This window comes from Acipenser ruthenus, chromosome 27 (assembly GCF_902713425.1).
Source record: "Acipenser ruthenus chromosome 27, fAciRut3.2 maternal haplotype, whole genome shotgun sequence".
Classification (NCBI taxonomy): domain Eukaryota; kingdom Metazoa; phylum Chordata; class Actinopteri; order Acipenseriformes; family Acipenseridae; genus Acipenser; species Acipenser ruthenus.
In genome coordinates, this window is record NC_081215.1 from 14848256 (window position 1) to 14862710 (window position 14455).

The window sequence follows — 14455 nt, forward strand, 5'->3', positions numbered from 1 at the left end:
TTTATTTTAGATCACGTTTTAATTTGTAAAATACCGTCATCCATGTCTTTAGAATTTTTGTCAGCTCACAAAACTGTTATGTTCTCAAATCTGCCATTTTGAAGGGTATCGTGATAGCCGTACCATTGTTCACATTTCCCAGCTTTCACACACACACACACACATGAACATGCACACGCACACACTCAAACACACGTGATGTTAAGGGGTTGGTGTGGCTCTTTGTTTTTCTCTGTATCGTATGAGTGCTTTTTTCAGTGATGGATGCACTTACTTACCTGTACAGGGTAGAAGATAGCCTGTAATGTTGGCAGGATCTCGGTGAAGAATTGGTCCCACGTCTCAGATAGAATCAGCAGCAGACTGTCACCTGACAAGTGAAGAGCACATTCAATCTAACCACAGACAGCAGTCAAGGGGATGCCATCAGGCACATCCAGGCTGTGTGTCACCGGATTCTGATGTGCTCAGTATTCTCCAGAATGCACAGCATGGCACATGTATGTACATATGCATGTTCTAATATATACAGACGTGCTCAAATTTGTTGGTACCCCTCCACAAAAAACGAAGAATGCACAATTTTCTCTGAAATAACTTGAAACTGACAAAAGTAATTGGCATCCACCATTGTTTATTCCATATTTAATAGAAATCAGACTTTGCTTTTGATTTTTTATTCAACATAATATTGTACATAATAAAACAAATGAAAATGGCATGGACAAAAATGATGGGACCGCTAACCTAATATTTTGCTGCACAACCTTTAGAGGCAATCACTGCAATCAAACGTTTTCTGTAGCTCTCAATGAGACTTCTGCACCTGTTAACAGGTAGTTTGGCCCACTGTTCCTGTGCAAACTGCTCCAGCTGTCTCAGGTTTGATGGGTGCCTTCTCCAGACTGCAAGTTTCAGCTCTTTCCATAGATGTTCGATAGGATTCAGATCAGGACTCATAGAAGGCCACTTCAGAATAGTCCAATGTTTTGTTCTTCTCCATTCTTGGGTGCTTTTAGCTGTGTGTTTTGGGTCATTATCCTGTTGGAGGACCCATGACCTGCGACTGAGACAGAGCTTTCTGACACTGGGCAGTACGTTTCGCTCCAGAATGCCTTGATAGTCTTGAGATTTCATTGTGCCCTGCACAGATTCAAGGCACCCTGTGCCAGGCGCAGCAAAGCACCCCCAAAACATAACCGAGCCTCCTCCATGTTTCACTGTAGGTATGGTGTTCTTTTCTTTGAAAGATTCATTTTTTCGTCTGTGAACATAGAGCTGATGTGACTTACCAAAAAGCTCCAGTTTTGACTCATCTGTCCAAAGGACATTCTCTCAGAAGGATTGTGGCTTGTCAATATGCATTTTAGCAAATTCCAGTCTGGCTTTTTTATGTTTTTCTGTCAAAAGTGGAGTCCTCCTGGGTCTTCTTCCATGGAGCCCACTTTCGCTCAAAAAGCGATGGATGGTGCGATCAGAAACTGACGTACCTTCACCTTGGAGTTCAGCTTGTATCTCTTTGGCAGTTATCCTTGGTTCTTTTTCTACCATTCGCACTATCCTTCTGTTCAATCTGGGGTCGATTTTCCTCTTGCGGCCGCGCCCAGGGAGGTTGGCTACAGTTCCATGGACCTTAAACTTCTTAATAATATTTGCAACTGTTGTCACAGGAACATCAAGCTGCTTGGAGATGGTCTTGTAGCCTTTACCTTTACCATGCTTGTCTATTATTTTCTTTCTGATCTCCTCGGACAACTCTCTCCTTTGCTTTCTCTGGTCCATGTTCAGTGTGGTGCACACAATGATACCAAACAGCACAGTGACTACTTTTCTCCATTTAAATAGGCTGAATGACTGATTACAAGATTGGAGACATGTGTGATACTAATTGAGAAACTAATTAGTTTGAAATATCACTATAATCCAATTATTTATTATCTTTTCTAAGGGGTACCAACAAATGTGTCCAGGCCATTTTAGAATATCTTTGTAGAATAAGCAATAATTAATCTCTTTGCTTTATTCTATGACATACCAAAGGCATGCAAGTATACATGATAAAATAGCTTTTAATTTTATCACTTTTCAGGAGGAATGAAGCATTATTTCAATGAGCTGTAAGGGTACCAACAAATTTGAGCACGTCTGTAGGTATATTCTCAGTAGCGGCTTTAGACACATGCATGTTGTCTAAAATAAAACATATTCACTTCAAGTCTGCACCAGCCATTTTAATTCTTTTTATCTATACACCACAAACAGAAAAAAAACATGTGTCGCAGTTTAAAGCCGTGTGGAGGTTTATGTCAGTATGTGCTGCATAAGACATTTAAAAATGAACACATTTCGGCACACTATAAACAAAGGGGAATACATGTATAGGTGTCCCACACTCGTAGGGCTGCGTGTTTGAATGAACCTGGAAACAAATTCAAATAAATGTGTTTCCAGCTGATGTATAGTCCTCGCCTCTTGTGATGCTCAGCTACATCTACAAGGGAAATTTGCTGGGCCTGAATCCTAACCTCAGTATTACCTTGTGTCTGCTTTTGACTGTGCCTGTCACAGCAGTGTCAGGGGAGAGAAGCTTTTCATACCTGAACATGAAATGAATCAAAAACGATTCACTTTCCTCAATGTCACAGAACATTTGACTGGACTAGGGCAGATATGAATCATGCACCACATTGGCCAAAAACGAGATTTTTCAACTACAATTGCATGTAGTGTGTCTGCGAGTGTGTGTTTTTTTGCGTTTGCTGTAGTAAAATGCAATACATTTAATAGTGTCGATGTTACTCTGTTTGAAAGTCATGGTATCGTAGGGCAGTATTACTGTTAAGAATAGGGAATAGGGACCCCGGAATTGAGCTTTGTATAGGGCCAACACGGGGCAAACACTGCCACTGTATATTGTCATTCTACTTATACATGAAGGAGATAGACTTAGGACAGAGGGAAGGTTGAGGCAAAATCTAGTGGATCCTTTAAGGCCCAACTTGACAAAGTTCTGATCAATCAGCTACTAGGAACCAGGCGAGCTTGGATGGGCTGCATGGCCTCCCCTTTTCCATACATTTTCTTATGATCTTATATTGGTCTACTGTGTTTAAATCTTTTTCAAAATACTGTTCAACAAGAGAGGAGAAAAACAGCAAAGTCAAGGTGGAAGTAAACACAGCCGCGCTCTTCTGAATGGCTTGGTTTAGCAGGCACATCTGAAAATAAACTAATACCACACATTCTTATCTTCCAATTTATTCTACTGGCAGCTTTAATGAAGGAATGACATTCCAAGACCAGACAGAAAACAATGAAGACTAATAGCTCTCCTTAAAATCCCACACATGATTTACTCTGCTAATAAAGTATTAACATTATGAGAATGCTCTGTTTAAAAACTTTCCTTTATCATAAAATATTGTATTTGTGCCAAACCTAGTGCCCCCTTCCCCTTTTGTCTCAGTGCTGCAAGCTCACAGTTCAGAGTAATAAATAAATACAATACAGCTCCCTGGTAGCCTGCCCTGTTGTCATCGAAAATTGTCATTGAATTCCATCTTTATAGAGGTTTCCTGATTGGGGAAGTCATTTAAACAATTTCACATTTGTAATTTGATTATTCAAACACTCCTGGTCCCAGTTAGTTTTACTGGAGCTACACAGAAGAGAGCGCTGGCGGCAGTTTCAGTAAGATTCAATCAGACTTGTGCTGGCGTCCCATCACTCTGGTGTTTCGGCTCAGGCTTACCCTGGTACAGCTGGATCTTCTCTGCAATGTGCACCAACCCTTTGCTGAGGAGCTGGTTCTGCAAAGGAAACACAGCTTTTCATAAACACAACTGACTGGTGAATGGCTATTTCACAGTTTTAGCATAACTTTATTGCAACTTGCTCTTCCTCAGCTTTTCTGTTATTTGGTACTTGTATAAGGAAAGATGTAGCACAATTAAAACATATTCCTTGCCTTAATCACATAGACAAATGTTACAGCTAAGGGTAATACCGACAAAGGCATTAGCCAAGTCTACTGGTAGTTGAGCCTTGAATTACCCATACAAAATGAATGTTTCTACTTGCAAGTGGCCCTGTAAACTGCTTTATTTAATCTGGATCCTCCACTACAGGTTTATTCTTGCTACTTCCTCTGTTGTATTCTTGGAAAGCAGACCACACTTTGAAACGTGTCTAAAAGTTTCCTGAAGTTGCATCAGTGCTTACTAAAAAGTTGCAAAACTTTTCTTGAAAAAAAAAAACTAAAAAACTTGCCAGCGAGAAGCACATAGGTCTATAGGCACACCCATACGCTGAGGATAAGCAGCTCAGCAGCAGCTGATAAGTGTGAATGCTTAAAAACATGCTTTACTGTGCACCTGTGTGACAAGTTATAACGGTAACATTGATAAAGATCACATTAAAGATCACATTTTTTCATAGAATTTCACTTGTTGCTTTCTTTTCAACTCTTTTCTAAACTAGTCTCGCCCACAAGCCTGTTTCTCGTATAAGTGCGCTCCCGTCACATGAGCGCATGCAGCTGTGTGTGCCGTTATACGATAGTTTGCTTTAAAAATATGAAAAACCTCGAGGTGGTTCATATTTGAATGATTTAGATGCGCTGTGCAGATCAATGGAACATCATTCTCTGCTTTCTCTGCTTCAAATGTCATTATAATATATTTTCTACATTCCCCTTCATATCTTATAATGTTTGCAATCATTCCTAGCGGTTTGCCATGCTTTTGTATGCTTCCCCATACCTTTCAGTGCTTTACAATGCTTCCATATGCTTCCCCAGACCTCTCTGTGCTTTACAATGCTTCCGTATGCTTCCCCAGACCTCTCTGTGCTTTACAATGCTTCTGTATGCTTCCCCAGACCTCTCTGTGCTTTACAATGCTTCCGTATGCTTCCCCAAACCTCTGTGCTTTACAATGCTTCCGTATGCTTCACCATACCTCTCTGTGCTTTACAATGCTTCCCCATACCTCTCTGTGCTTTACTATGCTTCCCCGTACCTCTCAGTGCTTTACAATGCTTCCCAATACCTCTCCGTGCTTTACAACGCTTCCCCATACCTCTCTGTGCTTTACAATGCCTCCCCATACCTATCTGTGCTTTACAATGCTTCTGTATGCTTCCTCATACCTCTCTGTGCTTTACAATGCTTCCACATACCTCTCTGTGCTTTACAATGCTTCTGTATGCTTCCTCATACCTCTCTGTGCTTTACTATGCTTCCCCGTACCTCTCAGTGCTTTACAATGCTTCCCAATACCTCTCTGTGCTTTACAATGCTTCCCCATACCTCTCTGTGCTTTACAATGCTTCACTATGCTTTTCCATACATCTATGTGCTTTACAATGCTTCCCCATGCTTTGCCATGTTTTCACTGTGCTTTATTACACTTTGCTGTGCTTTTACAATGAAAAACTTTTAAAAGGGTGAACAGCCTTCCTCATGCCACTCAAGTCAACTCCACACATTCCAATAACCCTGAGATTACAGCTCAGTGGTAAGAATGCATGTTACAGGGCACCTGCAGCTCAAGGTGCTTTTTTCAGGTTAACTGTGCACTTGCGTGCATGTCTAGTGTGCAAATCACCAATGTTAGGAGTAGATTGTGAATCCTATTGATAAACACCATTAAAGTAAAACAGTATGAATCAGCTATCATTTTTAAAATTATGCCCAGTGCATTTTCTAAATGTAAAACTGTAAAGAGAAAAAGGCTGTATTCTCATGAGCTCCGGTCAATGTGATTTATGTGAGGTAAAAAAAGGATTTTAGGTTTAATTATACAAAGTTCAGCCAAATATTACCTGGAAATAATCAGAGATAAAGGAGCCCAATTCGGTCTTCAGCAGCCTCCTGTTGGAAGAGATTGAGAGGGATGGAAACGAGGAAGAGGAACAGTATGCTGATTGCTGCAAATAATGCCTGCATAGCTTTGTTGTATGTATTTATTTATTTTTATTGTGTGCTACGTTACACTGCTGGGAGAAATTTTTCAATTTTCTTTTTGTATTGTTTTTTTGCAAGCAGCAGATATTCATTTATTAGAAATTAAATGACAGTGGAACCTTGCTGGTGAGGGCAGTCAAGGGATCAACACATTGTATTCTGGGATCGCCTTACCACTGAAGGTAAAGAGTAGAACAATTTGTCAAAGAATTTTGCCAAGATGTTATTTATTTTAGTTTTCTTCTATGCAAACTTTAAATAACTTTTTTTAGTTCTGAACTGTTCTTTTAACAAAATAACCGACATGATGTTGCATCCAGGTTTTCAGAGGGATTAGTGCTGTAGCTGACAGCATGTTGGTCTTACTAGAGGGAATTTCACAGGGGGTTGATGTGCTTGGGACTGCTGATAGACACTTTAATACTGAATGCAGCCGGGTGACACTCATATTGAAGGTAAGTGAGGGAAGTGAAGGTGTCCAGTTTGTCATGATGTTTATAAAACGGCCTCTAATATATATAATACTTGTATGATGAGACTCGAAGTCATGCAGATGGAATCCTATCAAGCCGATATTAACCTCAGTTTGTCTCAGCCATTGTGTGAACTCCCCCAGGCCGGGCTGGGCTGGGCCGGGCAGTCAGTCAGTCAGTCAGCCCCCTTACCTGATGCTCTCGTTCAGGGTGTACAGCTCACTCGTCTGCAAGCCTCCTCTTTGGAACACCTTGATCACCGCAGTCTGCACACTGACAACACAAACAACACTGCTTCAACACAATTCAATAAACACTTCTCTGAACACTGACAACGCAAGTGTGACACACAACAACTGAAACAGTAACATGACACATGTTAGGTCAGACGTCTATGTCAGTGGTTTTCAAGCTGTGGTACGCGTACTTTTACTGGTACAGGCTTGCTACTGGTAAGGTCATCTGGGTCAAAAATGCATTGTGTAGTACACGTTCCAAATATTCACTAAGCATACTCATTTGGACCAATCAGAGCACAGAAATGACTACGTGTACCAATTTTAATTGGTACGTGTTCTAAAAGAATGACATGAGCTACGTATTTCTTGTGTTGGTGGATAGTCATTTTACATTAGTGGCTTGTCATAACAACATATTCGCTTGTAATCGCTTCTTATGCACAACCTAATAGGCGCAGTAGCCTATTAGTACCATTTAGACAAGAAGAAATCAATTTAAAATAAGGAATATTGCAAATATGGCGGAGAGAGATTTTCTTCTGCGCTGCAAGCATACATTTGCGAGTGCAGCCGTCTCATTGAGGTTTGGCATTTGTTATTTTACGTGGCGTGGTCCTGGCCCGGACAGGGACCTTGTTTATTATCAAGTATAATACATTTGTTAATAATTGTTATCTCTCAGTCTCCTGCTTTACTGTCAAAAATAGTAAGGGTCATCACAATCAATTATTATTATTATTATTATTATTATTATTATTATTATTATTATTATTATTATTATTATTATTATTATTATTATTATTAATAATAATAATAATAATAATAATAGATTGTGATGACCCTTACTAATATAATATAATAATAATAATAATAATAATAATAATAATAATAATAATAATAATAATAATAATAATTTTTATTATTTTATATAGCGCCGTGGGCGTTTCTTTACAATATTTGTAACAAGCCGGCCGACTACTGAGACCCTGCGTTTATTATGTAACATCACTTCAAATACTTCAGATGCAATCATTATTATTTATTATTTATTTCTTAGCAGACGCCCTTATCCAGGGCGACTTACAACTGTTACAAGATATCACATTATTTTTACATACAATTACATTATTTTTATACACATTATTTTTACATACAATTACCAATTTATAAGTCACTTAACCTCCTTGTGCTCTGTCTTTCTGGTGAGACGTAATTGTAAGTGACTCTGCAGCTGATGCATAGTTCACACACCCTAGTCTCTGTAAGTTGCACACCCCCAAAGTATAAAGCAAAAGTAAACAAGGATATGCAAAGCGTTAGAAAATGAACAAGCAGAAGAACGAATCTGCATTGAAAAACTGAATTGCATCTACCATGGTTAATAATAATAAAAACAATAACATCCACTAAAAAAAACACATCCTGTGTAACGCGCATTGTATTCACTGTGTAACAATTTTTTTTTGTTTTTTTGTTGTTCCTGGGTAGTAAGTGTTATTTCCTAATTGCTTATGCCTCAAAAGTATAGAAAATGGCTATTATTCAGTGCTGAGTAAACTTGGAGTAACTTCTAGAACTTTCTAGAACTTTCCAGTAATATAAATAGTAGTATAAATACAGGGACCTTAAGCCCACCAGTTCAGTTTAGTTCCAGCTGCCTAAGTGGATACATATCTGCATTTTTCTGAGATGGCATCAAGAGGCTGCAAGCATCCGGCAGATGCATTTTGCTATGTCTGCGGCCAATTTATCAAGACAAGAGCGAAAAAGTACTCCGTGGAAGCATCTGCTAAGATGTGTGAGGCCTACAAGGCATATTTCGGCATGCCTGTCGGGGATCAAGACAAACCCTGGGCACCTCATTTCACCTGCGAGCACTGCAAAAAAACTCTGGAAGGTAAGATGGACAATTGTTGCTCAGAATCTTATTTTATAAAAATTGTTACAATTTTTAAAATTGTAAATGTTTTACAATTTTTAATGTTATTGAAAAAATTTATCATATATGAAAAAAATGTTGCGAGAATCTCTTACACATTAGTCATGGGTGAAATAAATGTATTTTTGTAGGATGGTACAGAGGGGAAAAGAGAGCCATGAAGTTCGCTATCCCAAGAATTTGGCGGGAACCCACTGACCACTTAAGCAACTGCTACTTCTGCATGGTGGACCCTTCCAAGCGGACCGAGTTCTCTGTGGGGAGGAACAACGTCAAGTGGGAGCCACTGGTGGACCCCCGGAAGGTGCTGATGCCACCACTGCACATCAAATTGGGCCTTATGAAACAATTTGTCAGAGCTCTAGATAAGGAGTCGGCAGCCTTCAAGTACCTTCAAGACTTCTTCCCTAAGCTGTCTGAGGCAAAGGTCAAAGCCGGTGTCTTCGTCGGACCACAGATAAAGAAGATCCTGGAGTGCAATGAATTCCCCAAGAAGCTCACTAGTAAGGAGAAAGCGGCTTGGAACAGCTTTGTCACAGTGGTTCGGGGCTTCCTGGGCAATCACAAGGCTGAAAACTATGTGGAGCTGGTTGAGACTCTGGTGAAGAACTACGGCACAATGGGCTGTAGGATGTCCCTCAAAGTCCATATCCTTGATGCTCATCTTGATAAATTCAAGGAGAACATGGGAGCGTACTCAGAGGAGCAAGGCGAGCGCTTCCACCAGGATATACTGGACTTTGAACGCCGCTACCAAGGACAGTATAACGAGAACATGATGGGAGACTACATTTGGGGGCTGATTCGTGAAAGTGATTTACAGTATAATCGTAAATCTCGAAAAACTACTCACTTCTAAATCTTTTGTAGTCATTTTTGTATTACTTTAGTATAAATACATGTTAATTTGGATTCATTTGTTGTTTTTTTCTGACTTTATGTGAACGAAAAGACACAAATCTGCCTGTTTTCTCATTGGAAATAGGTAAATTTCAAAATATCACTGTCCTGGTCACAAAAGCAAAGTTTGTGTAGAATAATAGCCATTTTCTATACTTTTGAGGCAATAAGCAATTAGGAAATAACACTTACTACCCAGGAACAAAAATTGTGTTACATAGTGTTATTTATAACTTGTCGTTTACAAAAGACCCGGCGATTATCGGAAGTTTTACGGTGACAGAAGAAAAAAAAAAACATACTACAGGAAAAGTAAAGGCATATAAAAAAAACATTGTACAAACATAAGTTAAACAATTGGAAAGGCAAGTTTAAAAAGTATGTTTTGAGACGGGTTTTAAAAATATTCAAAAGCTCAGACTCCCTGATCACTTTTGGAAGAGCAGGGAAAATGTGAGGCGACTTTTCATTGAATCATTTAGTACACGTACTATTTTCTTTAAATTCATTGGCTCTTATTTCATTTCTAAAGAACTGATTGGCCCAAATGTATACGTGTAGTAAAAAATAGTACGTGTAGTTAACAAAATAGAACGCGTAGTGTATCGCAGTAGTAATTTATTTGAAACGTGTACCGACAGCACACGTTTTCACACAGATGGCCTATACACTGGTACGCACCTACAGTTCTTTGACGATATGATTCCTCAAAAAACAACGCTCCCTCAATCGCACCATCGTAATGTTTCAATATGTTTGTACCACTGAATCACGAAGAAATGAGAAATGATGATGCGGGGCTCCAGACTGCGACTAAAATGGTTACAAATGCAACAGCAAAACAAAACAAACAAAAAAGAAAAAACATTTTGAATGCTGTTTTTAGGGGTTAGGCACAAAAATGCTGCATCTCCCTTTAAAAGCAAATGTCAATACATGACGTCGGTCTGTATAAAAACAAAAAATGCATATGACACGTTTTAATAAACTGAAGCGCGAGAAGCACAGTAACAATTTGAATACAGATGCTTGTAAGTGCAGAGGTGTTGTATTAACAGCAGCAGAATACGGGAAAACCCAGTTTCTAGCAAAAAGATGTGATGGTGACCAAAAATGTGTGAGTACTGCTGTGTAAAAAAAGTAGCTTAAAACGGACAGTTTTATTTAAGAAACGTAGAACAAGAACAGCAACAAATACACTTCAGGTTTGTGTATTGCACACGTGCCATTAACAAAATGCAATGGAAACTTAAAATAAAGAAATTAATGAAGGGCTGTAATGCAGCAAAAAGCGCAAGAATTAAACAAACAAGGAAGTGAAAAGGAAAGTTATCTTTATGAACTCTAATAAACCAATGTTATCTTTCGCCAGTCAAATCGTCAAGTGCCTAAATAAAGTTTTGAGTCAACACGAATGGATTTATTTGTCTGTTGCGTCTTTTAGTTACATTGTTTACTGTCAGGACTTTAAGTATAGTTTAATTGCACGAGATTGTATAGTTAGATGATGAGCTGATAATATATCTAAGCAGGCACAGTAATCTAAGAGCACTGTTGTAAAACAGTATGTAGGGTAAGTTTTGTACTAAAGCAAGGTCAGCTGTTGCAGTGAAAACAAAGTTTATTTTGCAAACTGATCATTTAGACGTGAAAGCAGAACACACAGAAATACTGGGGACTGTAATTAGGAAGTGTTCATATTTATACCTGACCTAGAGAATCGCAGGATACAGTTGTGAAGGCAGTATCTCATTGGATCACAGTGATTGTAGCTAACCAATTCCATACAATCTCCACACCGTGAACATCCTTTCACTATATCTGTCTTTCTATTGGCAGTTTTGAAAGAAATCTTTGGTTTAGCAAACATGTAATTTCATTTTAAAACATGATATGTATGCAGACTTTGCTTTTTAATAGTGAAATTGTCCCAACCCCTTCAGGAGCACCTTTCCTGGACCAGCTGCTTCCCCTAATGACCGGTGCTTTGTCCAGATGCTTCCCCTAATGACCAGTGCTTGGTCCAGCTGCATCCCCTAATGACCGGTGCTTTGTCCAGATGCTTCCCCTAATGACCAGTGTTTGGTTCAGCTGCTTCCCCTCATGACCGGTGCTTTGACCTGCTGCTTCCCCTAATGACCGGTGCTTGGTCCAGCTGCTTCCCCTAATGACCAGTGCTTGGTCCAGCTGCATCCCCTAATGACCGGTGCTTTGTCCAGATGCTTCCCCTAATGACCAGTGTTTGGTTCAGCTGCTTCCCCTCATGACCGGTGCTTTGACCTGCTGCTTCCCCTAATGACCGGTGCTTGGTCCAGCTGCTTCCCCTAATGACCGGTGCTTTGTCCAGCTGCTTCCCCTAATGACCGGTGCTTTGTCCAGCTGCTTCCCCTAATGACCAGTGTTTGGTTCAGCTGCTTCCCCTCATGACCGGTGCTTTGTCCAGCTGCTTCCCCTAATGACCGGTGCTTGGTCCAGCTGCTTCCCCTAATGACCGGTGCTTTGTCCAGCTGCTTCCCCTAATGACCAGTGTTTGGTTCAGCTGCTTCCCCTCATGACCGGTGCTTTGTCCAGCTGCTTCCCCTAATGACCGGTGCTTGGTCCAGCTGCTTCCCCTAATGACCGGTGCTTTGTCCAGCTGCTTCCCCTCATGACCGGTGCTTTGTCCAGCTGCTTCCCCTAATGACCAGTGCTTTGTCCAGCTGCTTCCCCTAATGACCGGTGCTTTGTCCAGCTGCTTCTCCTAATGACCGATGCTTTGACCCGCAGACACGAGGTTGAATGACCTAGAAAGTGCAAGTGTAATAGACATCCTGGTCTCATGTTTTTAAATGAAAGTACATGTTTGGGATAACATGTTTCTTCACATTTCAGACCTATATTGTCAATGGAATGGCATGACAGGTAGGACTGCTCAAAGTATTGCTGTCAGCTGCAACTACTTTAAGTGCAAGCAATAGGTGGGGCTCTTGTTTTCTTATATATACAGCTGTGGCAGGGTGTGTACGTCACTGACATGCTTGCATAACAAACACACATTAAAAACAGGAAGAGATGAGTGGGTTTTTTAAGGTCATTTATTTGATGTTGCATAGAAGAATATTTATCGAATGCTCCTCACATATTCTTCAATGCTGTACTTCTGGTCCATGAATTCGACATTGAAAACACATCAGTCATAAGAAAAGCAGTGGTCACCTGTGTTTAAAATCATGCAAAGAGACCCAGGGAGCGGATTCATTTCTTTCTGAGGATGGTACAGCACTGAATCTCTGACACTCTGCTGAATCTGGTTTAGCCAGCATGCTGCCTGGATCTCTTCCACCTGGTCTTTAGGACCTACAGTGAAGATTATTTTTAACTTTAATTCCATTAGAAGTTCCTACGAACTGAGAGGAGAAAACTGCTTCCTCTTTTGACAACAAGCAGTGTTGATTTGCATTGGCTGATTTCCCCATTTAAGTCCCATTGCCTTTAAAGCACTCGATGGTGCTTTTCCAATGCTCCTTTTAGGAGTATGAGAAAATAGTGGCCGGAAAACCAAAAACACCTCTTAAAAACATGTCCTAACTTAAATTCCTAGTACGCTGCAAGTGTATCCCTTCAACCAAATACACAAATTATTAAGGAACTACTGTCTGCCAGCAGAAGAATACAAAACCTAAAATGCATAAAAAAAAACTTTTTTTAGTGTGTTGCTAATATCGCTGGCAATGCTGGGGTCTCCTAATGGTTCTGCTAGGGTCCTTCAGAGTAATACTACACTGGGATGAGAATGGGATCCCAAAGGACTTTGCATATGGAAGGAGATTATATAATACGCAGGTGAGACCACATGATATAATACACTGGTGAGACCGCATTCTGTCCTATTATATAATACACTTGTGAGACCGCACACTGTCCTATTCTAGGCACCCAAAGGGACATTGTGGCACTAGACAGTCCAAAGAAAAGCAACCAGACTAATCCCAGGGCTTAAAGGAATGAGCTAGGAAGATAGATGAAAGAACAGAATCTATTTAGACTGGAACAAAAAAGGATTAAGAGGGACTCTTTTTTTAAAAGGACTTGACAAAGTTAACCCTAACCAATACTTTTAGCGCAGTACAGAAACCAGGACTAGAGGACACAGTTGGAAATTAAGTCCAGATAGGGATTTAGGACGGAGGAAATGAGACACTTCTTCACACAGAGAGAGGTGAGGGTTTGGAATGGGATACCTTGTCATGTTGAGGCCGAATCACTGGGACCCTTTAAGACCCAGCTTGACACAGTTTTGAGACAAATCAGCTACTATGAACTGGACGAGCACTGATGGGCCCAAATAGCCTCCTCTTTTGTATTTTTTTTATGTTCTCATCCAAGGGGAACAACAATTCTCAGAACAACATAAACAAGTCATCTGATGGTAAAAATGCCTGGCAGTGTATAAACATTTATTGGTGATTCAATTTCAGACACACACTTCTCTGAAAGAGATCTCTATTGACCAACTGCATTAGTAATTTGCCCTATCAGTGTTTCAACAGCAAGACAAAACACAAGAAGAGAATTCCTCAGATAGGATCAACCTCGCTCAAATTTCATGAATACCAGACCCTAGGTGCCATCTAATAACCCATTTATCAAGCCTGGACAAGCTGCTACATCTAATAACCAATTTATCAAGCCTGGACCTACTAAAAACCCATTTATCAAGCCTGGACAAGCTGCTGCATTTAATAACCCATTTATCAAGCCTGGACCTACTGCATCTAATAACCCATTTATCAAGCCTGGATGACCTGCTGCATTTAATAACCCATTTATCAAGCCTGGACCTCCTGCATCTAATAACCCATTTATCAAGCCTGGACCTCCTGCATCTAATAACCCATTTATCAAGCCTGGACCTACTGCATCTAATAACCCATTTATCAAGCCTGGACCTACTGCATCT

General features: G+C 40.1%; 1 protein-coding gene across 2 annotated transcripts in view; it reads right to left on the reverse strand.

Moving 5' to 3' along the window:
• Window positions 1-14455, reverse strand: part of LOC117432249 (proline-rich protein 5-like) — a 50127-nt gene that overhangs the window by 8539 nt on the left and 27133 nt on the right. For both annotated transcript variants that reach the window (XM_034053876.3, XM_034053877.3), the window contains exons 3-6: window positions 6631-6711; window positions 5824-5872; window positions 3752-3809; window positions 279-370 (exon numbers count right to left, since the gene is read on the reverse strand). In XM_034053876.3, the coding sequence (XP_033909767.2) occupies window positions 279-370; window positions 3752-3809; window positions 5824-5872; window positions 6631-6711 (280 nt within the window). The remainder of the gene's footprint in view (window positions 1-278; window positions 371-3751; window positions 3810-5823; window positions 5873-6630; window positions 6712-14455) is intronic.